Genomic DNA, 27,752 nt, shown 5'->3' on the forward strand with positions numbered 1-27,752 from the left:
GTAAATCTCTCCACGGATTCAATCAGCGGCTGACGACGTACGGAGGTAAGTTGATGCTGGGTTCTCAGGTAGGTAGCTCTCTGCATTTCCCACGTCGGGTGAAGAGGCAAGGAACAGCAGCGCCCACGGGAAGAAAGAGGCGGCCGCCATTCGCGCGGGTAACGCTGCGGCCCGAAGCGGCCGGCGCCGCCAGCCCCGCCCCCGCGCGCCCCCGCGCGTCCCCCGCGGCCCCGCGCGCGCTCTCGGGTCTGCGCAGAGCCGGCCTCGGCGCGTCCTCGGCGCCGGGCGGCAGTGACCGAGGGAGGCGCGCAGGGTCGCAGCGGCGCGGCAGCCGAGCTTGAGAGGGTCTGGGGACAGTAGTGCTCCCAGTGTGAGGGGCGGCGGGGCGGCGGGGCGGCGGCGGCGGCGCCCGCGGTCCCTGAGCGAATTGAGGACGAGGCCGCGAGGCGACGGCGCGGCGGGGCCCCCTCCAGCGGCCGCGCCCGGAGGTGAGTTTCCTGGGGCCGCGCCGCGCTCCGCTGGGCCGCCGGGGGTGGGCGGGCGTTTCCCGGGCGGGGCGGTGGCGGTCGTTGGGTCGGGCCGAGTCGCCGCACCCGGTCTTTGTCTCGGTTTCGGTGCTCGCGTCTGTGACCCCGAAAGGGCACAGTCGCGCGACGGCCGGGGCGGGACTCCTGGTCAGCGCAGGTGAGGCGCGGCTTTCCCGAGCGGCGGACTCCGGGAAAGCGCCACGGTGGTTTTCTCTCTCTGCGAGCGCTCGGAAACTTCGAGTTCTCTATTCTCAAAATGCAGAAGTGCAGTACAGAAATCCAGAGCATGTCTGTTTGGGGTGGACATTTCTTCGGTAACTTCATTAGCTGCCTCCCGCAACTCACTTTTGTAGGCTAGATGGTCTCTTTTAATATTTAATTTCTTTTTTTCTGTGTCCGATTTTTATTTGCAGTTTGTTACTTGTTAGCAATGACGAACGTTAGTGTGGCATCCAGCGTTGCTTCTTTCGTACTTACTCGAGATCACAGAAAATAAAGACAGGTGGGACTTCCCTGGCGGTCCAGTGGTTAAGATTCCGCGCTTCCCTTTCAGGGGCGCGGGTTCCTCCTCTAGTCGGGGGAACTAACATCCCGCATGCTGAAAGGCGACCAAAAAAATAAATTTAAAAAAAGTAATAATAGGGCTTCCCTGGTGGCGCAGTGGTTGAGAGTCCGCCTGCCGATGCAGGGGACACGGGTTCGTGCCCCGGTCCTGGAAGATCCCACGTGCCGTGGAGCGGCTGGGCCCGTGAGCCAGGGCCGCTGAGCCTGCGCGTCCGGAGGCTCCGCAACGAGAGAGGCCACAACAGTGAGAGGCCCGCGTACCGCAAAAAAAAAAAAAAAAAAAGTAATAATAAAGATAGGAAATTGACAGTCTGTGTTTATGTCAATGTGGAATTGTAAAGTGTGACAGATTGTATAAGCGACGTGAAAACCAGCTTCTTCACTTCGTAGTCATAGCTCAAGTGTGTTTTTGGACTGTTGATAAGGTTTTTAATTATATTGATACTTTAGTTTTAATGGGAAACTTTAAAAGTTGATGTTGTGTCTTCTGTGTAAATATGCTGAAAGTCATATTGATTTAAAAAGCAGTTAAATCCAGTAAATGTTGAGCACGTATGTGTAACACTGAAGTTAGAGCGAGGCACTGATGGAATCCAAAAATGAATAAGAATTGTGTGCAGGATGGCGGGAGTGATTAAGCACACAAACAATGATGCAAGGCAAAAACTACAACGCGTTGAGCACTGACTCTTAGCCCTGCGTGTGGTAAATACTTTACATGCATACTTTAATTACTTAATATTTAATGTTAATTACCTAGTTTATCATCTGAGTGTTTTTAGTACCTGTTGTGTGCTGAGTACTAACGATATGATGGTGACCATTATAGGTTTTTGCCTTTAAAGACTTTACATTGTCATTGGAGGACACAAGTAACCACACAAGTGAATGCCAGTCTACTTAGAAGCTAAAAAGGAAGAATGTAGGGTGTTGTGAGAGCGTATAATTGGGGTACATATCCCAGCTGAAGAAATCAGTTAAAGTTTCCCTAGGAAAGTAATCTTTGCACTCAAGTTATTACAGGTAACTAGGAATTAGGTGAAGGTGACTCCCAAATGAGGGAAGAAAGGTCCAGGTAAAGGAAATCCGTTCCACCGAGGCTTGGGAAGGTTTTGGGAACTGAAGGTCAGAGTAGTTGGAAAGAGTGTGGAAAGCGAAAGGGGGCTGTGGTTAGGGCCCCAGAGATGATGTGGGGCCTTTTAAACAATGTTAAGGATTTAGGACCAGCTTTTTCTTTTCTTTCTTTAAACTTTTATAGGGAAGTTTTCAAACCACTCAAATGTAGTGAGAGGACATTGCAGTGAACTCCCCTGTCATGTTATCCAAAGGATTTAGACCTTATTTGAAGAGTGGTGGAAGGTCCCTGAAAGATTTTAAGCAAGGAAGTCACACAGTCAAATTTGTATCTTAATCAAAAAGGTCACCCTGACTCCTGTGTAGACACTGAATTGAATGGGGACAAGAATGGATGTGGGGAAACCACCCAGAGATGGTCGCTGGGACTAGGTTTGTGGCTGTGATGGTGGGGGAAATTCTAATGTAACAGGGAAGAGCCAAATTGGACTCCATGTTGGATCCGTTTCTGTAACCTTTGCTTTCTGCTGCTTTTGTTCACTAAAAGGATAGTGTGTATACATAACGCCCTGCCTGGGGGAACCCTGACCCTCTGCCTGAAGGTTAAACCAAAGTGACTTTGTTCAGGGAAACATCTGGACCCTGTTCCACCTGTGGATGGCCACAAGAAAGAAGAAATTAACACATCCTCTCCTCCAGGCTGGCCATTCCAGGGGATATTTGCAAAACTTACGGCCTTTTTACTTTATTTCCTCATCTCCTCCCCTTCTCTGTGCTATAAAAGAAACTGGCATCCACACCCCTGGAAGATGGTTTCTCAGAGACACTTATCTGCCACCTTCTTGGTCTTCTGGCTTTCCGAATAAAGTCGTGTTCCTTGCCTCAGCACCTCGTCTCCGATTTTGGCCAGTTGTGTGGCAAGCAGAGCGAGCTTGGACTCAGTAACACCAAGAGTACATAACTGATCTCTCCTTGCTGTGTTAGCAATTCTATATTCATGCCTTTTGGAGGAATTATGGAAGGTTTTCTTGAGATTGTATTTGAGATGGGTTTTGCAAGGTAAATAACATTTCAGTATGGAGCCCATTCTGAAATGCGAACATCTTGGTGTCAAGAGGATGGCTGACTCAGCAACCTTAACAGTTTCTGCAGAAATTTCACCTTCTAGGATTCTCTCATTTAAATTACTTTTGTCACTATCACTTTGGTCTTTGGGAGCATATAACTCCCTTATTAACAATTTTTTCTAGAAGACAACAAAAATGTATTTTCTTCATTACTGCAATTACAGCTAAGATAAGCTGAAACTTCCCAAAAGATTTCATTTTTTTGTTGTATACATAATAGTTAATAAACTAGAATTCACAAAATATACAAATAAACTGTCTTTTAAAGTGTTTGATCTGATACTCCCATAGTTTGCTCTTGGAAGCCTAATCCTATTCCACAGAAGATGTAACTGAAAGGTGATCCAATGGTTTCTTTAAAGAGAAACTTCAGCTTCTACATAGCAGGCCTAGTGGCATAATATCTTGATGTAAATCCATCTTAAAGAAAATAGCCCATAGTGTATGTTTATAAAAATAAGTAAAATTTGTAATATGCAAGTTTTTCTTTCAATTTTTAATGTATACATTTAAAAGACTACATTTCTTAGTAGTCTAAATCTATTTTGACTGAATTTTCCTTTCAGTCGATCGATATGTTCCAAAAAGCTCAGTCTACTCTGGTTCCTGACTGATTTTATTACTGCAGTTGTTGGGAGTAAGTGAGATAATATTTGAGAAGGTGTTGAGTAAACTGATGTACAGTACAAATGTAAGATGGTAGTGGTACTGATTAGAAGTAAACTGAAGCAAAATGAAGGAAATTCTGTTCATCTGTCCATTCTGATGCCCAGCCTCATACTAGTAACTAAGATATTTGTCAGATGGCTTCTTTATTCTCTACATACAGTACACGATGACTTAGGTTCATTCGTGTCACATGACTGATGATTGTAGACACTGAATAGATATAAATTTTACATGGTCCATTTCCATATTACTGATTTATGGTAGGAAATACCTAAAATAATGGTGACTTTATGTCCATTATAGAATGAGTTTTTACTTCGTAATTCTATGCCAAGGATAAACATTCAGTATGTTTTTCCTTGTTAGTCTGTAAACTCCCTGGTGATAGATACTGTGTCTGTCCTATTGACTCTCCTATCATTAGTTCTAAACCAGTGCTTTATACACAGTGGTGGGAGGTTCAGTAAATATACAAATGTTGTTTAATTAGTGAAATCAAAAGTAAAATTTCATAGCCATGTCAAAATTAAAACTTTAAAAAAATTATTATTAAAAAAATTTTTTTAGTTCTTTTTTTGAGTTTTTATTTATTTTCCTTAATTTTTTTTTGGCTGCGTCAGGTCTTAGTTGTGGCACACGGGATCTTTGTTGAGGCATGCGGGATCCTTTTCGATACAGCGCAGGTCTGCTCAGGTTTCTCTCTAGTTGCAGCGCACGGGCTTCTCTCCAGTTATGGCATGCAGGTTTTCTCTCTCTGGTTTTGGCGCACAGGCTCCAGGGCATGTGGGCTCTCTCATTGAGATGCACGAGCACAGTAGTGGCACGTGGGCTTAGTTGCCTCGCGGCATGTGGGATCTTAGTTTCCTGACAAGGGATTGAACCCATGTCCCCTGCATTGGAAGGCAGATTCTTTACCACTGGACCACCAGGGAAGTCCCCAAGTTAAAACTTTTGAGACTTAAGTCTGAAGGTGTTTTCTTACCATAAGTCCTTGTAACAGAGGTTTTGATTGTGGGCTGGGAAAAGAGAAGGGAGCATAACATTATTGTATTTTCATTATTGTATTTCTTTTGTTCTCAAAACAACCTTCTTAGGAGGATAATTATTTCCAAGTTACAAGTTAGGCAACTAGGACTTAGAGAAGTTAAATAACAACACTTAAGCTCAAAAATGATGTAGCCACAAAAAACAAACAAACAAACAAAAAAAATTATGTAGCCAGTATTCCAGTACAGGATACTTTGAATCCAGGGTCTGTTCTTCATTCTCTTTTGCTGTCATGAAACAAGTAAAAACAATTATCAGTAGCTTATAACTACGAAATGATGAAAAACATTAGTAATTTGCTAGAGAACAATAACCTATTAACAGGAAACATAGTGAGATACTCTAAGGATGGCTAGTCCTTGTTTTGCACTTGCTAAGCACTACGGAAGAAACAGGAAATGTGTAAGTTGTGATACCTGTCTTCAAGGATCTTGGATCTAGTAGAGCTAAAAGAAACAATAGTAAGTAATATCAGACAATATGATTTAAATGCCAGAAATCTAAATGCTTTAGGAGAGGATTACTAATAAGGGTTTACTATTTCACCTTTACAGTAGAAGTAGATCTTGAGATGGGACTTGAAGGATAATTTAGATTTGAATGCCTAGAAGTGAGGCTGGAGATAGATGGGCTCCAGGCTAGGCATTTACAAGTGGCCTTCTGTTCACACCTCCTGGGGTGAGAAGAAGATGGGCTCCAAGCTGGATATTCATTACCAGCCCCCTGTTTACACTTCCTGAAGCAAGAGACAAACGGGCTCCAGGACTACATATTTATGACCGGACTCCTGTCTATATTTCAAGATCTGCACCTCGTTATAAAAACCAGCAACAGGAATAAGGTAAATAACCAGACATTGGGCATTTTTATGGCAGGGACAGAGTGGGACTAAACCCTATTAAAGGATCAAGAGGTCATACACTTCCCATCCTTGGGACAAGGGAGACATTACGCATGTGCAAAAGCCTTCATGGGGTCAAAAAGGCAGGGGATACCAGACCATAGTAAGTCCTGCTATCTCTTCCCAGAGGCCTTCTCGGTGGGCTCCACCTTAACTTAGGGGTGCGTGCGCACCCAGGGGAGGGTCCAGAAGCAAATTAGGCATGGGGTCAAAACACTACTATTGGTCAAAAGAAGACAAAGACCTGGAAGACTGCCCCCTTATAAAGGATTTAAACTTCCCGAGGGTGCGACTCCTCTGAGTTTGCCCATGCGTCTTTCCGCATGTACTTTGTTTTTCCAATAAACTTTTTGCTTTTCTCTTTACCTTTTGACTCCTTGCCTGAATTCTTTCCTGACAAGGCAGGTAGGAAACAGAGACCCAGGCCCTAGCTGCTGGCCCCTGTGGTCCAGTGGTTAGGCCTTCCTGTCCCGGAACTAAGATCTTGCTTCCTGCTACTGCTTGCTGCAAGCTGCCGCTTACTGCTGCCTGTGTCCAAAATCAGAAGGGTGGTTACAGTGTGAACAAAGAAGTGGAATGAACATGTTATGTTTATGAGACAGTCAGGATCATATCTAAACTAAAGGATTATTTTAGAGTAGTTGAAAATAATGTTGGAAAACTGTCAACTGAAAAGCAAACAGCACCACCAGAATGTAATGTCCACAGGGGCTGGGATCTATTTTATTCAGTATGTATCCCAAGCACCACCTAGAATCATGCCTGGTATATAGTAGGAGCTGAATAAATATACATTTTATATATATATATATATATATATTTTTTTTTTTTTTTTTTTTTTTGCGGTACGTGGGCCTCTCACTGTTGTGGCTGCTCCCGTTGCAGGGCACAGGCTCCGGACACGCAGGCTCAGCGGCCATGGCTCACGGGCCTAGCCGCTCCGCGGCATGTGGGATCCTCCCACAGACTGGGGCACGAACCCGTGTCCCCTGCATCGGCAGGCGGACTCTCAACCACTGCGCCACCAGGGAAGCCCCATTTTTACTATTTTAAACAACTTATTTAGGTATAATTAATTCGCAGTAAGATACACATATTTGACATACCATGTAATATTTTAAAATGAAGTAGTATTTCACTATCTATTACTGGTTCTTAAATAAAAAAGAAGCAAATAAGTCAAAAGATAAACTTTTCTGAAATCTGGGACTTCCCTGGAGATCAGTGGTTAAGACTCTGAGTTCCCAATGCAGGGGGCACAGGCTCCATCCCTGGTCTGGGAAATAAGGTCCCACATGCATCGAGGTGCAACCTTAAAAAACAAAAAAAAAGCTTTTGAAATCTGAATAGTTGGGATGGGTGTTTATATTTTTCTATTCTTCTGTGTGTGTTTGAAAGGGAAGTGATTTTTTTTTTTTTTTTTGCGGTACGCGGGCCTCACACTGCTGTGGCCTCTCCTGTCATGGAGCACAGGCTCCGGACGCGCAGGCCCAGCGGCCATGGCCCACGGGCCCAGCCGCTCAGCGGCATGCAGGATCCTCCCAGACCGGGGCACGAACCCACGTCCCCTGCATCGGCAGATGAACTCCCAACCACTGCGCCACCAGGGAAGCCCCTATTTTTTATTTTTATTTTTTTGGCCGCACCGTGCAGCTTGTGGGATCTTAGTTCCCTGACCAGGGATTGAACCTGGGCCCACATCAGTGAAAGTGCCGAGTTCTAACCACTGGACTGCCAGGGAATTCCCAAAAAGGAAGTAATTCTTAAAGTGAAGCAATTAAATAGTTCTAGAAATATGAGATTTGAAGGACAAGGTCTTAGGAGAAAACCATGAAATTCTGGCTTTCTGAATATACTTTCAGTTGGTTTTCTGGTTTTTAAGTTTTCAAAAAATCAAAACAATATATAGTTTAAAAGGCAAATATGTAGTGTCGGAAGACTTAAAACTAAAAGTGCTCCCACTCCATTTCCCTAAAGACAACTGCTTTGAACTCATAGCTGTTTCTTATGTAATTTACAGCCGTATTTCTGACCAGTATGTGTTTTGAGTTATTAATTTTGAACATAGCGTTTTGTATTGCTGTTAGGATAGATAACTGTTTTAGCTCGATTATGCTGTACAAATTGGCATTTTCCATTGGCACTTGCCATCTACCTCTACAAGGATTAAATCATGTGCTGCTGCAGCTGCTGATTTTCAACACCCCCTGAAAGGAGTTCAGGGTAGAGACCAGAAATGAGGCACTCTGTGCTCCAGGAAAAACTGGCAGAACAGGTCTTCAGATAGTTAGATATTTTCAGGAGCTGATTTTATGAGCCCAATTCTTGTTATCTCCTAATATCTAGAAAAACACTAAAATCCTTCATGGTGACATCTAATCTTCGTGACTAGCAGAAACCTTCCGCAAAAAAGTCTGTGCTGGATTGCATATACTCCCCCTTCACCAAAATCACATATATACTGACATTCCCCCCCTACCTCTTTGGAGCAGTTTCTCAGAGCTACCTGGGATGCTGTCTCCTGGGCTGCAGTCCTTATTTTGCCCCAAATACAACTTAACTCAAAGCTCTCGGGCTTCCCTGGTGGCGCAGTGGTTGAGAGTCCGCCTGCCGATGCAGGGGACGCGGGTTCCTGCCCCGGTCCGGGAAGATCCCACGTGCCGCGGAGCGGCTGGGCCCGTGAGCCATGGCCACTGAGCCTGCGCGTCCGGAACCTGTGCTCTGCAACGGGAGAGGCCACAGCAGTGAGAGGCCCGTGTACCGCAAAAAAAAAAAAAAAGACAAACTCTCACATTGTGCATTTTTTTAAGTCGACAATGCTTATCCCCTTTTCCTTTCCACATTCTTTTAATGGCTTTAGCTAAGTTTTTTCCATACCAGAAACAAATATATACACTATTTTTTTTTTCCCTTTGGACCTCAGATTTATCCTTGGCCCAGAGATGACATAATTATATTTATCTAATAAATGTAATAAGCACTTGCAAACTCAAAAGGACATTGACAGTGCTGTATCTTTTATTTAACAATCAGCTTTAATGGTTGCATTTTTAAAGCATACAGTTTATCTAATTGTGTAACCCATTTAAGATGTTATACATTTTTGATATTTAAAAAAAATCTCCCCCCTTCTCTGATTTATTATTGATACTTTGTAAATCTAAAGCTTAATCCAGTGCCTTACATTTAATAAATATTGAGTAAAATTCTTTGGATGGAATAATAGTCTGTTTTCTTTCTCCCGTTGCGGAGCACAGGCTCCGGACGGGCAGGCTCAGCGGCCATGGCTCACGGGCCCAGCCGCTCCGCGGCATGTGGGATATTCCCGGACCGGGGCACGAACCCGTGTCCCCTGCATCGGCAAGCAGACTCTCAACCACTGCGCCACCAGGGAAGCCCTGTTTTCATTTTTTAAGTCTAGGGAATAATTTTGAAGAGCAGTACAGGAGGGATTAAGAAGTTTTTAGAAATACAAAATACCCACTTGAGACAATAAAGACATCCAATTTGCCCTGATTGTTGGATGCCATCTTCTCGGATGTGGCTCTAGTAACTCCTACCCAAAAGCTAGCTGAAAGACTAGAAGAGGCAGCCTGTGAAGTTCTTGTTGGGGGTGCTGCTGAAGGTGCCCTCCCCCACCTTATGTTGGGTACTGACTCCTCTGCCTCATTGCATTTCCTCATTTTTCCTTCCTTTCAGTTTCTCCTTGTCTTTGAGAATTGCTCACAATTTTGTTACAAAAAGAGTAAGAAATAAATTCACTAACAGTTTATGTTCAATTCGTAATGAAGACAATAGAAGCATTTAAAACAGTTTTCAATGATATTTTCCAGAGCAGACTCTACTATCCTACCTTCATTCCTAGCAAAACAGATGCTAAGTGGGAATTAGTGCTCCAGCCAAATTGGCTGTGGTTATGAGCCCAGTTCCATTAGCAGCAGGAAACTGGAATGGAAGTCAGGACCTAAGATCATTCAGACTGATGTTATCTGGTGAAAGGCTGCTGCTGGATCCTCAGTTACCCAGATTAAATCCACCTCCAGATACTTGGGAGACTTTTAAGTGGGAGCAGTATGCTACTACTTCTAGTGCCCATTTTCTGTTTCTCATTGCTTTGAAATGGATCTGGTGGATCTTCAGTGGCTATTACTGAGCAGGTCTGCCCTCTTTAAATATGCTTAATACTTACCTTTTTTAATACTTATATTTTTAAATAGAGGTATTTGCTTTTTTATATACATATTCTCTAGAGAGAATTTAAGAAACATATTTGATATAGTCTGTTTGAGAGTTGAAATATTTTTAATGCTTTCTGGAGATGTCTAGCTTGATTATATCTTCTTTTTGGTAAAGTGTTTTTCTTTATTTTTCTTTTATTTTGGCCGCACTGCACGGCATATGGGATTTTAGTTCCCTGATTAGGGATCGAACCTGCTCCCCCTACATTGGAAGTGTGGAGTCATAACCACTGGACTGCCAGGGAAGTCCAAAAGTGTTCTTCTTTAGTTTTAAATCTGTAGAGTAGACTCTGGGACCTTGATTATCATAAACAGTCTATCGTGACCTAATAGTAACATTCTCTTAACTGTTTGTTTTAAGCACATATAAAAAGTAATTGTAATCTTGTTTGGGTGACTTAAAAGTCTAGTTACAAATTATAACTATATAGGTTTACTAAAGCATTGTACTTTTCTCTCTATAATCAGTTTGGTTGTGTTTTCCTTTAATAACCAGACATTCCAGGTTACATAGAACAGATCTGATTTTTCCTACCTTGAATGTTGACAAGTGATAACTTTAATTGTGCAATAGGCAGTTTATAACTATTGTCTGTGTTTGACTTCACATTGCACATCTGTGTGCTGCTAAAATTTCTCTCTGTGCCCACATTGCCTTCAAGCTGTGAGTCAACCAGATGTCTTATGAAGCTCTTTGGTTGTCTTAAAACAGATGTATCTTTATCCTAAACATGATCAATCTATTTCTCATGTTCATCACTTTAAATATGAGTTCATAGTACTTTTCCCCACTTCACATTACTGATAGAGCAAAAGTACTGCCTTTTAAGAAGCTAATGAAATGACCTTGTACAACTCTACATGTATATATTTTTAAGATAGTTCTTTTATCCCAATTTTTATTATGAAAATTTCAAACATATATAAAAATGTGGAGAATAGTAAACTCCCATGTATACTCATTACCCAGCTTCACTAATTATCAAGTCATAGCCATTTTGGTTTCAGTTATACTCCCTCCACTTCTCACTCCACTTGATTATTTTGCAGCAAATTCTAGTTATTGGATTTCATCTAGATATTTCAGTATGTAGCTAAAACAAATACTTTATTTATTTTTGACCTCACCACACAGCATTCAGGATCTTAGTTCCCTGACCAGGGATCGAACCCGTGCCTCCTGCAGTGGAAGCACGGAGTCTTAACCACTTGACTGCCAGGGAAGTCCCTAAAACAAGTACTTTAAAAAGCTACAGGGGACTTGCCTGGTGGGTCAGTGGTTAAGAATTCACCTGCTAATGCAGGGGACATGGGTTCGAGCCCTGGTCCGGGAAGAACCCACATGCCGCAGAGCAACTAAGCCCGTGCGCCACAACTGTTGAGCCTGTACTCTAGAGCCTGCGAGCCACAACTACTGAAGTCCACGCGTGCCTAGAGCTCGTGCTCCGCAACAAGAGAAGCTACCGCAATGAGAAGCCCACACACCGCAACGAAGAGGAGCCCCTGCTCACTGCAACTAGAGAAAGCTCGTGCGCAGCAAAGAAGACCCAACGCAGGCAAAAATAAAAATATATACAAAAAAATTAATTTATTAAAAAGCTACAATCCCATTGTCACACCTTTAAAATTAACAATTACTCCACATATCATCAAATATCCATCCAGTGTTCAAATGTTCCTGATTCATAGCTTTTTTCCATTTAGTTTCTTTAAATAATAACATAAATATGGTCCATATGTTGTAATTAATTGATATATCTCTTAAATATTTAAAAAGATTATTTCTACTTCTTTTTTCTCCCTGGTAATATATATATTGAAAATGGATCATTTCTCCTGAAGAATTTCCTGAGTTCTGGATTTTGTTGATTGTGTCCCTGTGATGTCATCTGATCATGTTCCTCTGTGCCCTGTATTTCCTGTAATCTGATGTTTAGACTTAGAGGCTTGAATGGATTCAGTTTCATTCAGGCTTCACACGTGGTGGTTTGAGCTTTCACACTGAGGCATATATTTATGTCTGTTTTCTTTGTGTGATGTTAGCAGCCATTGATATCATTGCCTAGGTCTGTTTGCATTAGGGGTTGCAAATTGGAGATACTCTAATTCTATAAACCTTCATTTAGCTGAATTCATTTATAAAGGAAACTTCTTTTATTAACTCTTTGATTACTCTGAGTTAGTTCATACAGGAAAGGCAGGATGAATACTTGATTCTTTCCCTTATTTGCCAGTTTTCAAAATAAGTTGGTACCTTACTGTTCTGGAAAGATGACCAGTGAATGAGTTTCTGTGTTTTAATGAGTATCAATATGAACTTGTACTTGATGTGTTTCAATTCATGTAGCTGTTTTTTCAGTCCCATCTTTCACCAATGGTAGCCTTTTCAAACTGACTTCTGAATCCTTTTTTTCATTTTGTTTTGTTTTTTCTGGCTGTGCCTCGCGGCCTGGGAGATCCTAGTTCCCTGACCAGGGATCGAACCCAGGCCCCCGCAGTGAAAGCATCGAGTCCTAACCTCTGGACTGCCAGGGAATTCCCAACTTCTGATTCCTTTTGACATTAATCCAAGATGTCAATACAAGGCATAAAGTGCATATTTCTTGCCCCAGACCTGGAGACAGCCATTTCTCTAAGAAACTGATTCCTTTTGGTGGGAAATAGTATCTGGAGACCACAAATCTGGGCGGTAGGTGTGCTGTGCTCATTGTTGTCTGATTGCTTATTGCTTTTTGGCCTTTTCAGTGGACAGAGCTACTATGTATTTTCTTAAGAGAAATGATGATGTTCATAATGATGTTTCTGATTTAAAATATAGGATTACAGGATTTTTGCTTGGCTTCTTTGATTTTTATATTTATATCTCTTTACTCTTACTCTGAAAAAAAATCTCGGTTTTTAGGGACAGATCATAATTACTTCTTTGCTTTATCTCAGTGTCTCTCAACTTCAACACTATTAACATTTTGGGCAATACTTTCTTGTGGGGGCTGTCTTGTGCATTGTAGGATTTTCAGCAGCATCCCTAACCTCATCTACTAGATACCAGTAGCACCCTCCACCTCAGTTGTTGTGACAGCCCAAAAATGCCTCTGGCCATTGCCAGATATCTTCTTAGGGGCACTATTGCCTCCTGGTTGAGACCCACTGCTTTATCTTTATACCATACTTTTCATATAAACAATACTAATATATTATTGCTAATAATATGACTACTAGAAACTTCATTTTTCCTCTTTGGGTTCATCCCACTAGGATATATGGCAAAATTACCATGTTTTAAATTTACATGAAATAATTCCTCTCTGTCAGTTCAGTTAATTCGTTTCATTTTTACTTTCAGTTTTTAGGGATTGCTTTTTTAAAGTTTAACAAGTACATAAAATATTTACATGGGTCCAAAGTTGATCTAAAAAACAAGATACATTCAGAGAAATCCAGCTTCTGCCCTTACTCCCTTCACCCAGTGCACTCTCTCCCACTTTATAAGTAACCTTATTATTTATTTTTTGGTTTACTTTTTCATTTTTTCCTAATGTAAACAAATATACATATATTCATGTTCACCTCTTTCTTAGATAAACAGTACCATATCATGCATATTTTTCTCCATTTTGCTTTTTTCACTTAACAGCACATCCCACTGTGTGGATTTACCATAGTTTATTCAAGAAGTCCCTATTAGGGGCTTCCCTGGTGGCGCAGTGGTTGGGAATCCGCCTGCCGATGAAGGGGACGCAGGTTCGTGCCCCGGTCCAGGAGGATCCCGCATGCCGCGGAGCGGCTGGGCCCGTTGGCCGTGGCCGCTGGGCCTGCGCCTCCAGAGCCTGTGCTCCGCGGCGGGGGAGGCCGCGGCAGTGAGAGGCCTGCGTACTGCCAAAAGAAAAAAAAAAAAAAAGAAGTCCTATTAATGGACAAGTTGAGGCTTTTTACAGGCTTTGCTGTTACAATCAATGCTGTAAATAATACTACAGTGAATAGTGTAGTGTATTCACCTTTTTATACTTTTGCTAAAGTATCATTGGGATGGATTTTTAGATAATGGGATTTCTAGATATACATGTCAAAGAAGAAACAGAGCTGGACAGCAGTTAAATCAGTAAAACCAGATTATGTTCAGGAACTATTGTGATAGGGGAAAAGAGACCTCAGTGTGGAACTGGACTCGATTCTGAATATAACATGGACAGGGGCTTCTCTGGTGGTGCAGTGGTTAAGAATCCGCCTGCCGGGCTTCCCTGGTGGCGCAGTGGTTGAGAGTCCACCTGCCGATGCAGGGGACACGGCTTCGTGCCCCAGTCCGGGAGGATCCCACATGCTGCAGAACAGCTAGGCCCGTGAGCCACGGCCACTGAGCCTGCGCGTCCGGAGCCTGTGCTCCACAACGGGAGAGGCCACAACAGTGAGAGGCCCGCGTACCACACACACAAAAAAAGAATCCGCCTGCCAATGCAGGGGACACGGGTTTGAGCCCGGGTCCAGGAAGATCCCACATGCCACGGAGCAGCTAAGCCTGTGCGCCACAACTACTGAGCCTGTGTTCTAGAGCCCGCAATCCATAACTACTGAAGCCCACGTGCCACAACTACTGAAGCCTGTGCGCCTAGAGCCTGTGCTCTGCAACAAGAGAAGCCACCACAATGAGAAGCCCACACACCGCAACGAAGAGTGGCCCCCGCTCGCCACAACTAGAGAAGTCCCACGCACAGCAATGAAGACCCAACGCGCACAGCAATGAAGACCCAACACAGCCAAAAAATAAATAAATAAATAAAATAATTTTAAAACAAGATGAACAAGTGGGGATTTATAGTCAAAGAGCAAGGTAGAGGTCAGTGGATGGAAAATTACTAAGAGAAACCTCAAAGGTAAGGGGGGATTCTTGCTAAACTGAACTACAAGATTCTTGCTGAAGGCAGGCCAGGGTGATCAGTATCATGACGGGTTGGTGGGGGAGTGCGGAGTGAGGAATTTGATCAGGTATCAAGGGTGGAGGGATTCTGGGTAAAGCTGCTTACCAGGATTCTTGCTAAAATTGGGCTCTACAGGAACAGAAATGGAAGCCCAAGCTCATGCCTCCTTGAGAAGATGCCTCAGAGGAGCCTAACTACAGTTTGGTCAAGGAGAGATTCTTTGTCATATGCATAGGTGACTAGGTAATGCCACATTCCCTTACCTGGATGTGTGCCATTTTGCATTCCCACCGAAAATGTTTGAGGCTGTTTCCCCACACTCTCAGCAACAAAATGTGTTGCAAGACTTGTAAGTTCTTGCCAGTCTGATTGGTGAGAAATGGTATCATAATATAGTTTCAATTGCATTTATTTCATTATAAGTGAGACTGACATGTTTTCACATATTTTAGGGCCATTTGCTTCTCTCTTTCTGAGACGTCTCTGTTCATATTTGTTGCCTTTTGACTGTTGGCCTTTTTCTTCTCTGTATCAGTTCTTTATATATTAACCTTTTAGTTGTAATGCCAGTTCCCTTTGTTTATTTGTTTGTCATCTGTGTTTTTACTTTGTAGGAATTTTTTTTTAATTTTTTATTCTTACATAGTTAAATGTATCAGTCTTTTCCCTTATTGCTTGTGGATTTGAGTTATAGGAAAGTTGTCTTCTCTTCCAGGTTATAGGGAACTTTACCATGTTTTCTTTAATAATTAAAAAGTTTGCCTTGGGCTTCCCTGGTGGTGCAGTGGTTGAGAGTCCGCCTGCCGATGCAGGGGACACGGGTTCATGCCCCGGTCCGGGAAGATCCCACATGCCGCGGAGTGGCTGGGCCCGTGAGCCATGGCCGCTGAGCCTGCGCGTCCGGAGCCTGTGCTCCACAACGGGAGAGGCCACAACAGTGAGAGGCCCCCCTACCACAAAAAAAAAAAAGTTTGCCTTTTTTTAAAGTTTTTTTTTATTGTGGTAAAATACATACATATATAACATAAAATTTGCCATCTTAACCAATTTTAAGTGTACAATTCAGCAGCATTAATAATATTCACAATGGTGTGTAACCATTACCACTGTCCATTTCCAAGACTTCTTCATGGTCCCAAACAGAAACTCTGTGCCCGTTATGCAGTAATTCCACATTCCTCTCTTCTCCCAGTCCCTAAAAACCTCTATTTTACTTCTCTATCTCTATGAATTTGCTTTGTATGAAATATGAATGTAACTAGAATCATGCAATATTTGTCCTTTTGTGTTTGACTTAATTCACTTAATATTTTCAAGGTTTATTCGTGTTGTAGTATGTATCAAAACTTCATTCCTTTTTATGGCTAATTAATATTCCATTATATGTATATACCACATTTTGTTCAGACATTCATCTGTTGATGGACATCTGGATTATTTCCACTTCTTGGCTATTGTGAATAATGCCTCAACCACCAAATCCTTTTCTACAGCAGCTGTACCGTTTTACATTTCCACCAGCAATATTCCAGTGTTCTAATTTCTCCACATCCCTGTCAGCACTTATTATTTTTGTTTTATTAAATAATAGCTATTCTGATGTGTATAAAGTGGTATCTCATTGTGACTAGTGATGTTGAGCATCCTGTTCATGTGCTTATTGTCTACTCATATTTCTTCTTTGGAGAAATGTCTGTTCACATCCTTTGCCCAGTTTTGAATTGGTTTGTTTTCCCTGCTGTTTTTAAGTTGTATTTTTCTTGATTCATCATTTGCTTGATAGCTGTAAACCTTTGACTACTTTCCAGAGTTCTAAGTTGGTTCTAATAGTTTCTGCTTGTTTTTCAATGTTTCTGTGGGGACAGGAGCTTGGAGCTGCCTGTTCTTTCATTTTGCTGACATCACCCTCAGGTTCAATTTTTAAATTTTAGATCTTGGATATATCTGGAATTTATCTTGGTAATGGTGATTCTATATGACTGTTGAATTTATTTATAAGTCCATCTTTTCCTGATTTTTTTAAGATCTAATAGTATGGACTCCTCATGGGTTTCTGTTTTATTCAGTGAGTTATAATCCATTACTATCATTATTTACTTTGATGTTCCATTTCCCAGACTTGTCCAGTGGGAACCCCTTCAGGTGGCTTCAGTGTCCTTTTGATATGTCTTCATCATTCACTGAGCACCATCTTACTTTCTGGTGCAAGATATTTTGGGCTCATTTGTTCTTTCTCTGTCCCAGCCCTGGAATCAGCCTTTTCTCTAAGGAGCCATGATTCCTTTTCTTGGAAAATTATATTTAGAAGCCAAGATGTAGGCTTTTGGTATGCTTATTGCTTCTAGTCTGTCATTGCTTCCAGGACCTCTCAAAGGGCAGATGACTTGGACTCTTTTAAACATCCATTTGTTTCCTTATTTCTTATATTATTTTTGTTGTAAGGGCAAGAGTATTGCAGAAAGTTTGGGAAAGAGAGAAAATAATCCAGTTTTTTACCCCCCCAAAAATAACTTTTCACTCTTGCTTCTCCATTTTTAAAAAAATTGATTAATTTATTTTTGGCTGCGTTGGGTCTTCGTTGCTGTGCGTGGGCTTCTCATTGAGGTGGCTCCTCTTGTGGAGGAGCTCTGTTTTATTCCCGTTTTGCCCCTAGGTTCTTCTGACCATTTTTTGGTCTTTTTTTTTTTTTTTCTGTTTTTTTTTTAGATTCCATATATATGTGTTAGCATACGGTATTTGTTTGTCTCTTTCTGACTTACTTCACTCTGTATGACAGACTCTGCAGACCTACTAGAGAATGGACTTGAGGATATGGGGAGGAGGAAGGGTAAGCTGGGACAAAGTGAGAGAGTGGCATGGACATATATACACTACCAAATGTAAAATAGATAGCTAGTGGGAAGCAGCCGCATAGCAGAGCGAGATCAGCTCTGTGCTTTGTGATCATCTAGAGGGGTGGGATAGGGAGGGTGGGAGGGAGGGAGATGCAAGAGGGAAGAGATATGGGGACATATGTATATGTATAACTGATACTCTTAGTTATAAAGCAGAAACTAACATACCATTGTAAAGCAATTATACTCTAATAAAGATGTTTTAAAGAAATATTGACAATAAAAATCATCTACATTGGAAAAAAAGAATGAGTTTATATTGATTTGATATTTTGTTACTATTGGAGATTGAGTGAAATGTTTACATTCACTTCTGTTTGTTATTAAACCAAAGCATACATTATTTTTCATCATAAATTTTTTTTTTTTTTTTTTGGCCGCGAGCACTTGCAGGATCTTAGTTTCCCAACCAGTGATTGAACATGGGCCCTTGGTATTAAAAGCACAGAGTCCTAACCACTAGACCGCCAGGGAATTGCCCTCATCATAACTTTTATGAAATCTTTCTTTTGTCAGATTATCCGAACCCAAAATTTACTTTTTATTGCTTTAAGTGAAAGTGACAGCTTTGAGTTAGGTCACTTGTTCTTAAGACCCCTTTAGTGCTACTTTAGGAGTACATAATAACTTAATGGTAAAGAATCTTACTGCATACGCTGGAATGAATTTATTTAAAATACTGTATTAAGAACTTTACCTTATTTTTCTTTTTACTTTTACAGTAAGGCAAAAGAGAATGAAAGAAGTAGATAATCTTGAAAGTATAAAGGAAGAATGGTGAGCTAATTTATGCATTTTCTTTGTTATTAGTGCCTTTGTTACTGTCTTTCTCTGTTTTTACATTTCACTGACTTAGTTTTCATTATGATTGTCTGTTAAATACCTAATAGTAATGTACTTTAAAGTTTTTTTTCCATAGCTGCATTAAATGGATTTTAGTCGTTATAAATCTTTTTGTGATTAATTTTTTTAAGTGTTAAATTTCTCTCTGCCCACATATTCTTTCTGTTATTTAAGAGGAAAATTAAAGTAACTATTTATTACTTCATTAGCCTCTTGTGTTATACTATCTTGAAGTCATAGTGGAAATATAAGGGCTTTGGAATCAGATAAACCTAGGTTTGAATCCCATCTCTGTCTTAACACTACTTCTCTGGCATTTGAGCAACTTAGGTAGATTCTTTGAGCTTCAATATCTCATCTAAAAAGGAGGTTGGGCTTCCCTGGTGGCCCAGTGGTTGAGAGTCTGCCTGCCAATGCAGGGGACACGGGTTCGTGCCCCGGTCTGGGAAGATCCCACATGCCACGGAGCGGCTGGGCCCGTGAGCCATGACCGCTGAACCTGCGCATCCGGAGCCTGTGCTCCGTGGCAGGAGAGGCCACAACAGTGAGAGGCTTGCGTACCGCAAAAAAAATAAAATAAAATAAGAAATAAAAAGGAGGAGGTGTACATAGGTACCTGAAAGGTTTTTATAAGAATTAGATAGCCAATTTAAAGCACTGAGCATCGTATTAGCATATAGCAGGCACCCAATAAATGGTAGATGCAAAGTCTGTCGTTCTTATTAATACAAAATTCTTTATTCTCACTTCTCTGAAGTGGAATATTTATTTTTGTATTATGTTCTTTGTTTTAAATACTTGAAAAGGTAAATAGCTTTCATTCATAGTCCATTTAAGGAGACAGGTAAGTATTTACAAATACTTTGTGAACACTTTCTATACCGAACAAATATTATTTATTATTTTTTCACTAGAGTACTTACTGTTTTATATAAATATCTGATACTAACTATATAATTGTGAGGTTATGTCAGGAGCCCCTAAGACTGCCTCCAGATGTGATGATTTGCTTAGAGGATTCACAGGATTCAGCCAATAGTCATACTAATGACTAAGCTTTATTGCAATGAAAAGATACTTTGCAATAGGGTGAAGTCCAGGGGAAACCAGGCATAAGCTTCTAAGAGTCCTTGCCCAGTGGAGCCACCGGGACACACACTTAATTCCTCCAGTAATAAGTTATATAGCACGTGTGAGATGTTGTCTACCAGGGAAGTTCATTGGAAATTAGCCTAGGGTTTATACTGGGGACTAGGCACATATTAAAATTCCATACTCTCATGAGAAAAGTAACAAGGATAGCAACAGTTAGGCCTGCTATGTTAACTCTTTTCTACAGAGAAATAAGTTGAATGGCTTGCTTATTTACTTATTTATTTTTGCCACACCTTGTGGCTTGCAGAACTTCCCCAACCAGGGATCCAACCCATACCCCCTGCAGTGGAAGCACGGAGTTTTAACCACTGGGCCACCACAGAAGCCCCAGTTGAATGACTAATTTTTAAAAAATTTTTTGTTTATTAATTTTTGGCTGTGTTGTGTCTTCATTGCTGCGCGTGGGGTTTCTCTAGTTGCAGTGAGTGGGGGCTACTCGTTGTTGCGGTGCGCAGGCTTCTCATTGCGGTGGCTTCTCTTGTTGCAGAGCACGGGCTCTACATGTGTGGGATTCAGTAGTCGTGGCTCACAGGCTCTAGAGCGCAGGCTCAGTAGTTGTGGCGCCCGGGCTTAGTTGCTCCACAGCATATGGGATCTTCCCAGACCAGGGCTCAAACCCGTGTCTTCTGCACTGGCAGGCAGATTCTTAACCACTGAGCCACCAGGGAAGCCCTGAATGACTGATTTTAAAGAGTAAGATTAACTTAGGACTTTTAACAGTTTTGTGGAGATGTAATTCACATACCATATAACTCATCCATTTAAAGTATACAATTCAGGGACTTCCCTGGTGGCACAGTGGTTAAGAATCCGCCTGCCAATGCAGGGGGACAGGGGTTTGATCCCTGGCCCGGGAAGATCCCACGTGCCGCAGAACACCTAAGCCCGTGTGCCACAACTACTGAGCCTGCACTCTAGTGCCCTTGAGCCACAACTACTGAGTCCACGTGCTGCAACTACTGAAGCCTGCACACCTAGAGCCTGTTCTCCGCAACAAGAGAAGCCACCACAAGGAGAAGCCTGCGCGCTGCAACGCAGAGTAGCCCCCGCTTGCAGTAACGAAGATGCAATGCAGCCAAAAAAAACCCCAAAAACGTATACAATTAAGTGGGTTTTAGTACATTCATAGAGTTGTGAAACCATTACCACAGTCAGTTTTATAACATTTACATCACCCAAAGAGAAACCCCATACCTATTAGCAGTCATACCCCATTCTCCTGTGCCTTACGCCTGACAACCAATGATACACTCTCTGTCTCTATAGATTTGTCTCTGTAGATTTGCTTATTCTGGGCATTTCATATACGTGGAATCATAGAATATGGGGTCTTTTGTGACTGGCTTCTTTCATTTAGCATAATGTTTTCAAGCTTTATAATGTTATAATATGTATCAATACTTTGAATTCAAATAATTAGTAAAGGGCTTCCCTGGTAGTGCAGGGGTTAAGAATTCGCCTGCCAGTGCAGGGGACACAGGTTCAAGCCCTGGTCGGGGAAAATCCCACATGCCACAGAGCAGCTAAGCCTGTGCACCACAACTACTGAGCCTGCGCTCTAGAGCCTGTGAGCCACAGCTACTGAGCCCAAGCGCCACAGCTACTGAAGCCCACACGCCTAGAGCTTGTGCTCCGCAACAAGAGAAGCCACCACAGTGAGAAGCCTGTGCACCGCAACAAAGAGTAGCACCCACTCGCTGCAACTAGAGAAAGCCTGCATGCAACAACGAAGACCCAGTGCAGCCAAAAATAAAATAAATAAAATTTAAAAATAAAAATAGGGGATTCCCTGGTGGCACAGTGGTTAAGAATCTGCCTGCCAATGCAGGGGACACGGGTTCGAGTCCTGGTCCAGGAAGATCCCACATGCCGAGGAGCAACTAAGCCTGTGCACCACAACTACTGAGTCTGTGCTCTACAGCCCGCGAGCCACAGCTACCGAGCCCGCGTGCCGCAGCCACTGAAGCCTGCGCGCCTAGAGCCCATGCTCTGCAGCAAGAGAAGCCACTGCAATGAGACGCCTGTGCACCACAACGGAGAGTAGCCCCCACTCACCGCAACTAGAGAAAGCCTGTGCTCAGCAACGAAGACCCAATGCAGCCAAAAATAAATAATAAATAAATAAATAAATTGAAAAAGAGTAGGGGCATTAGAAGCCTGAGTTCAGTTTCCAGCTCTGCCTACCAATAGCTTTGTCATCTTTGGCAAATTGCTTAAGCTTTTTCTTTACCTAGTAAATGAGGATAAAAACCATATGTTCTAGGGAGAGTGGGAGGGAGGGAGACGCAAGAGGGAAGAGATATGGGAACATATGTATATGTATAACTGATTCACTTTGTTATAAAGCAGAAACTAACACACCATTGTAAAGCAATTATACTCCAATAAAGATGTTAAAAACAAACAAACAAACCAATACATGCCTTTTAGGTCACTGTGAAGATTGAAAGAGTAAACACATTGAAAGCGCTTAGAAAAGTTCCTAACATGTATTAATAAATGCTTAATAAATATTAGCTATTAAGAGAGGCTTTATAATGTATCATGGCTAGGAGCATAGACTTGGAAGACAGATTAACAGGGTTTGAATTCTGTTTCTGCCACTTACTAGCTGTGTAATCTCTAACATGTAACTTAACCTCTTTGTGACTCATTTTCCTTATCTATAAAATGTGGATAAAAATATCTGCCTTGCAGATCCTGGCACAGTGTAAGCACTATAAAAGTGTTGATTATTATCTGAGAAATCTGAGAAATTATCTCTCAGTACATTTATGAATTTTCTATGTGACTTTAGAAAAGATCAACCAGAAACCATCCTTTTATCAAACAAACTCTTAGGTAATATTTCTTATATGACAAAATATAAATACACATACAAAAACAGTAGATGGGGTGGGCAAAATGGAGGAAGGTTGTCAAAAGGTACAAACTTCCAGTTATAAAATAAATAAGTCATGGGATATAATGTACATCATGGAGACTTTAGTTAATAACACTGTACTGCATATCTGAAAGTTGCCAAGAGAGTAAATCTTGAAAGTTCTCATCACAAGGAAAAAATTCTGTAACTATATGCATGGTGATGGATGTTAACAATTAACTAGACATTGTAGTGATTATTTTTCAGTACATACAAGCATTGAATTATTATATTGTATATCTGAAACTAAAATAATGTTGTATGTCAGTTGTACCTCAATTTAAAAAGAAAGAAAGGAAAAAAAAAAACCCAGTAGAGTATTAAACCACTACAGATGAAAGTCTTGAGTGGGAAATTTCATTCTGAAGTGTGCAAAGGAGCAAAACTGTGATTATGACTGTTCCTCACACCTTACCACCTTTAGTTTCAAGAGTGCTTTGTGTGACCAAAAAGTACATAGTAACCCCCTTTAAAGCCATTTTGAGAGCTTTACAAAGAACATGTTGTTTTTTTACTCTGGACCAATGGTTTTCAACCTGGTACAGTTTTGCCCATCCCACCCCCAGAGGCCATCTGGCGTTGTCTAAAGATGTTTTTTATTATTATAACACTGGGGGGTTGGGGGATGTCCATGCTACTGGCGTCTAGTGGTTAACGGCCACAGGTGCTGCTAAACTTCCTACAGTGTACAGGACAGCCTGCCCAACAAAGAATTAACCCTCCCCAAATATCAATGGACTGAAGTTGAGAAAACCCTGCTCTGGACCACAAGTGTTAATGACTTCCCGAGGCCACTTATCTACTATGTTAATTCAGAAGAGAGTCTCAACTGCAGGCGTGGAGGTAGCGTGTCAGCTCTAGATCCTTTAACTAGAACAATTTGTGTAAATTTTTAGAGAATTAGTGGTTAATAGTGCTTATTTTTCTTTTTTTTGTGTGTGTATAGGGTTTGTGAAACAGGATCTGACCACCAACCTCTTAGTGATAATCAACAAACAAATTGTGAATATTTTGTTGACAGCCTTTTTGAGGAAGCTCAGAAGGTTGGTGCCAAATGTTTGTCTCCCACTGAACAAAAAAAACAGGTAAGTGTCCATAAATTTTTTCTTTCCCAGTGCTTCCCAAAATATGGCCCCTTAGAGGTCAAAACTGTTTTCATAATAATAGTAAGATATTATTTTTTTCACTGTGTTGAGTTTGCACTGATACTGCAAAAGCAATGGTAGGCAAAACTGGCACCTTAGGAGGAATTGAGGTAGTGACACTACTCTGTACACTGTATTCTTTCCTTGAACTTGCAGGGGGAAAAAACACTCGTTTCAATTAAAAATTTCCTTGATGAAGCAGTAAAATTTACACATTTCATTAAATCCCCACTCTTTAATACACATCTTACAAATATTCTATGTGATAAAATATGAAGTGTATGTAAAACATTTCTACAATATACAGAAGTATCTTAAGGAAAAGTACCATTGCTTGAGATACAAGCTGAACACTCTGCTTTTTCATGGTGTACTGTTTTTACATGAAAGTGATTTACAGACAACTAGTTTTTCAGTCTTGGATATTCTGCAGACATTTTCTCAAAATGTATGAAGTAAGTCTGACACTTCAAGGGAAACAACTTACAGTATTTGTTGCAAATGATAAGATATGATTTTATCAACTTTTTTACGTGAAAGTAAGAATTTTGATAATCTGCCATCATGCACTTGACAGCTTCCCAAAACTTAAAAGATATTTCTGATAGGATTATTGTCATATTAATAAATGTACCTTTAAGTTTCAGATTCCATGTTCAGATTCTCACCTAACTTTTTTTTTTGAATAAATTTATTTATTTTTTATTTATTTATTTTTGGTTGCGTTGGGTCTTCGTTGTTGCACGTGGGCTTTCTCTAGTTGCGGCGAGCGAGGGCTACTCTTCGTTGCAGTGTGCATACTTCTCATTGCGATGGCTTCTCTTGTTGCGGAGCACAGGCTCTAGGCGCGCAGTCTTCAGTAGTTGTGGCACATGGGCTCAGTAGCTGTGGCTTGCAGGCTCTAGAGTGCAGGCTCTGTAGTTGTGGCACACGGGCTTAGTTGCTCCGCGGCATGTGGGATCTTCCCAGACCAGGGATCGAACCTGTGTCCCCTGCATTGGCAGGCGGATTCTTAACCACTGTGCCACCAGGGAAGTCCCTCAACTTTTTTTTTTTTAAATTGAAGTACAGTTGATTTAAAATGTTGTGTTAGGAAATTCCCTGGCTGTCCAGTAGTTAGGACTCTGAACTTTCCCTGCTGAGGGCACAGGTTCAGTCCCTCGCTGGGGAGCTAAGATCCCACAAGCCACGCAGCGTGGCCAAAAAAAGAAAAAAGTTGTGTTAGTTTCAGATGTACAGTAAAGTGATTCAGTTTATATATATATATATATAATATATATATAATATATATAATGTACATAAAATATATATATGATATATATAATATAAAATATGTGTAATATATATTCTTTTTCATTATAGGTTATTACGAGTTAGTGAATATAAGTTCCCTGTGCTATGCAGGAGGCCCTTGTTGTTTACCTATTTTATATGTAGTAGTGTTTATCTGTTAATCCCAAACTCCTAATTTATCCCTCACCCCACCTTTCCCCTTCAGTAGCCATAAGTTTGTTTTCTATATCTATGAGTCTGTTTCTGTTTTGTAAATATATTCACTTGTATCAGTTTTTTAGATTCTACGTATGTGTTACCATGTGATATTTTCAACTAACTTTTTTTTTTTTTTTTTTTTTTTGCAATACGCGGCCTCTCACTGCTGTGGCCTCTCCCGTTGCGGAGCACAGGCTCCGGACACGCAGGCCCAGCAGCCATGGCTCACGGGCCCACCCGCTCCGCGGCATGTGGGATCTTCCCAGACCGGGGCACGAACCTGTGTCCCCTGCATCAGCAGGCGGACTCTCAACCACTGTGCCACCAGGGAAGCCCTCAACTAACTTTGGAGATACTACTACTTACTACATTGTGATGTAGTATCTTGGAAAAGCTATTAAAATGCTTTTTGCAACTACGTATCTGTTTGAGGCTTGATTTTTTCTTTTCAATGTACTTCAATCAAAATGCCATATCACAGCAGACTGAAGGCAGCAGCAATTATGAGAATCTAGCTGGCTTTTCGAAGTCAGACATTAAAGAGATCCCTTTACTCTAATTTGCCTTTTATTTATTTATTTTTTTTATTATTATTTTTTTTGCGATACGCGGGCCTCTCACTGTTGTGGCCTCTCCCGTTGCGGAGCACAGGCTCCGAACACGCAGGCCCAGCAGCCATGGCTCACGGGCCCACCCGCTCCGTGGCATGTGGGATCTTCCCAGACCCGGGCACCAATAATGGATCTCTTGGACTGAGTCTCTTATTATTTCTCCTGTTTTCCACCTCTTCGTTGTTTTGTTCTATTTTAATTGTAATATTTCTTCAACCTTATATTCAATCCTTTTATTTAATTTCCATTTTAAGTTTCTAAGAGCTCTTTTGCTCACTGAATATTCCCTCCTACTCCCTTTCAAACATCCTCTCTTATATAATGATAATATAATTATCATTTTTGGATTTTTGTGTTTAAGTTTCTTCTGTTTTCCTCAGTGTCTTTTTTTTTTTTTTTTTTTTGGCGCATGCAGCTTGTGGGATAGTTCCCTGACCAGGGATTGAACCCTGGGCCCTCAGCAGTGAAAGTACCAGTCCTAACCACTGGACTGCTAGGGAATTCCCCTCCTCAGTATCTTTATGTGCTCTTTTCCTATTTGTTCTGTTCTCATTCTTTTCTTTTCTTTTTTTTAAATTAATTTTTATTGGATTATAGTTGATTTACAATGTTGTATTAGTTTCTGCTGTACAGCGAAGTGAATCAGTTACACATATACATATATCCACTCTTTTTTAGATTCTTTTCCTGTATAGGTCATTACAGAGTATTGAGTAGAATTCCCTGTGCTATACTGTAGGTCCTTATTAGTTGTCTGTTTTATATATGTGTTACTCCCAATCTCCCAATTTATCCCTCCCTGCCACTTTCCCCCTTGGTAACCATAAGTTTGTTTCCTACATCTGTGACTCTATTTCTGTTTTGTAAGTTCATTTGTACAATTTTTTTAGTTCTCATTCTTTTCTGTGAGTACCATGAGAGCAGAGTCTTGGCAGTTCGGTTATAGGTAAAAAAAAGAGGTAATATAGTATAGTGGTTAAGAGTGTGGATTCCAACCCCAGCTCCACCCTTACTGACTATGTAATATTGGGCAATTTAATTGATCTGTGTTTCTAATTTCCCATCTATAAAAAGGATAATAATAATAATACCCATCTTCTGTAGATTTTAGGAGGATTAAATATATATATGTAGGGAAAGTACTTTAAACAGTGTTTGGTACATGTAAGTGTACACACAAGTGCTCTCTCAGGTAAGTACATAGACAGACAGATAGATAGGCAGGCAGGCTAATAATATATGCTATCATTATTGTGATTGTTTTCCCTAACATCTTAATGGAGTGTCTGTTACATATTAGGCACTCAATAAACATATGCTGAATGAATAAATGCTAGAGACAAGGGAAGGCCTCTAATAGTCTATTTTCTTAAATGGATTTTTCAGTCCTTCTGTGTTCAGCCTGAAGCATCCCTGCATTCTACTGTATTTCTGAACCTTTCTATATTTCTACAGTGACTTCTTTGATTGAATGAGTGAATAAATAATGTTCTTAGGAGATGATCAACAAGATGTTGAGAGATTAAATATTGATAACAGTAACACTGATAGTTTATATTTGAAGGAATACTCATAGTTTTTAATTACTTAATTACTCATAGTTTTTTTTCCCCCCTTTATTATTCTTAAT

The 27,752-nt window shown here is 41.0% G+C and overlaps 1 protein-coding gene across 3 annotated transcripts in view; it reads left to right on the plus strand.

Annotated features, from left to right (window-relative positions):
- The first annotated feature begins 298 nt into the window (after window positions 1–298).
- The window catches only part of UBXN2A (UBX domain protein 2A), a 42,238-nt gene continuing 14,784 nt past the window's right edge, over window positions 299–27,752 (plus strand). Inside the window, exons 1-3 of one of the 3 annotated variants that reach the window (XM_082852195.1) lie at window positions 299–488; window positions 18,677–18,731; window positions 23,822–23,960. In XM_082852195.1, the coding sequence (XP_082708321.1) occupies window positions 18,691–18,731; window positions 23,822–23,960 (180 nt within the window). In that variant the 5' untranslated portion in view covers window positions 299–488; window positions 18,677–18,690. Of the gene's footprint in view, window positions 489–677; window positions 685–18,676; window positions 18,732–23,821; window positions 23,961–27,752 lie in introns of those variants that run through there. The other 2 variants (XM_082852194.1, XM_082852193.1) reach the window with 2 other exon arrangements.

The sequence above is a fragment of the Leucopleurus acutus genome, assembly GCF_964270905.1.
Source record: "Leucopleurus acutus genome assembly, chromosome: 12".
Lineage (NCBI taxonomy): Eukaryota > Metazoa > Chordata > Mammalia > Artiodactyla > Delphinidae > Leucopleurus > Leucopleurus acutus.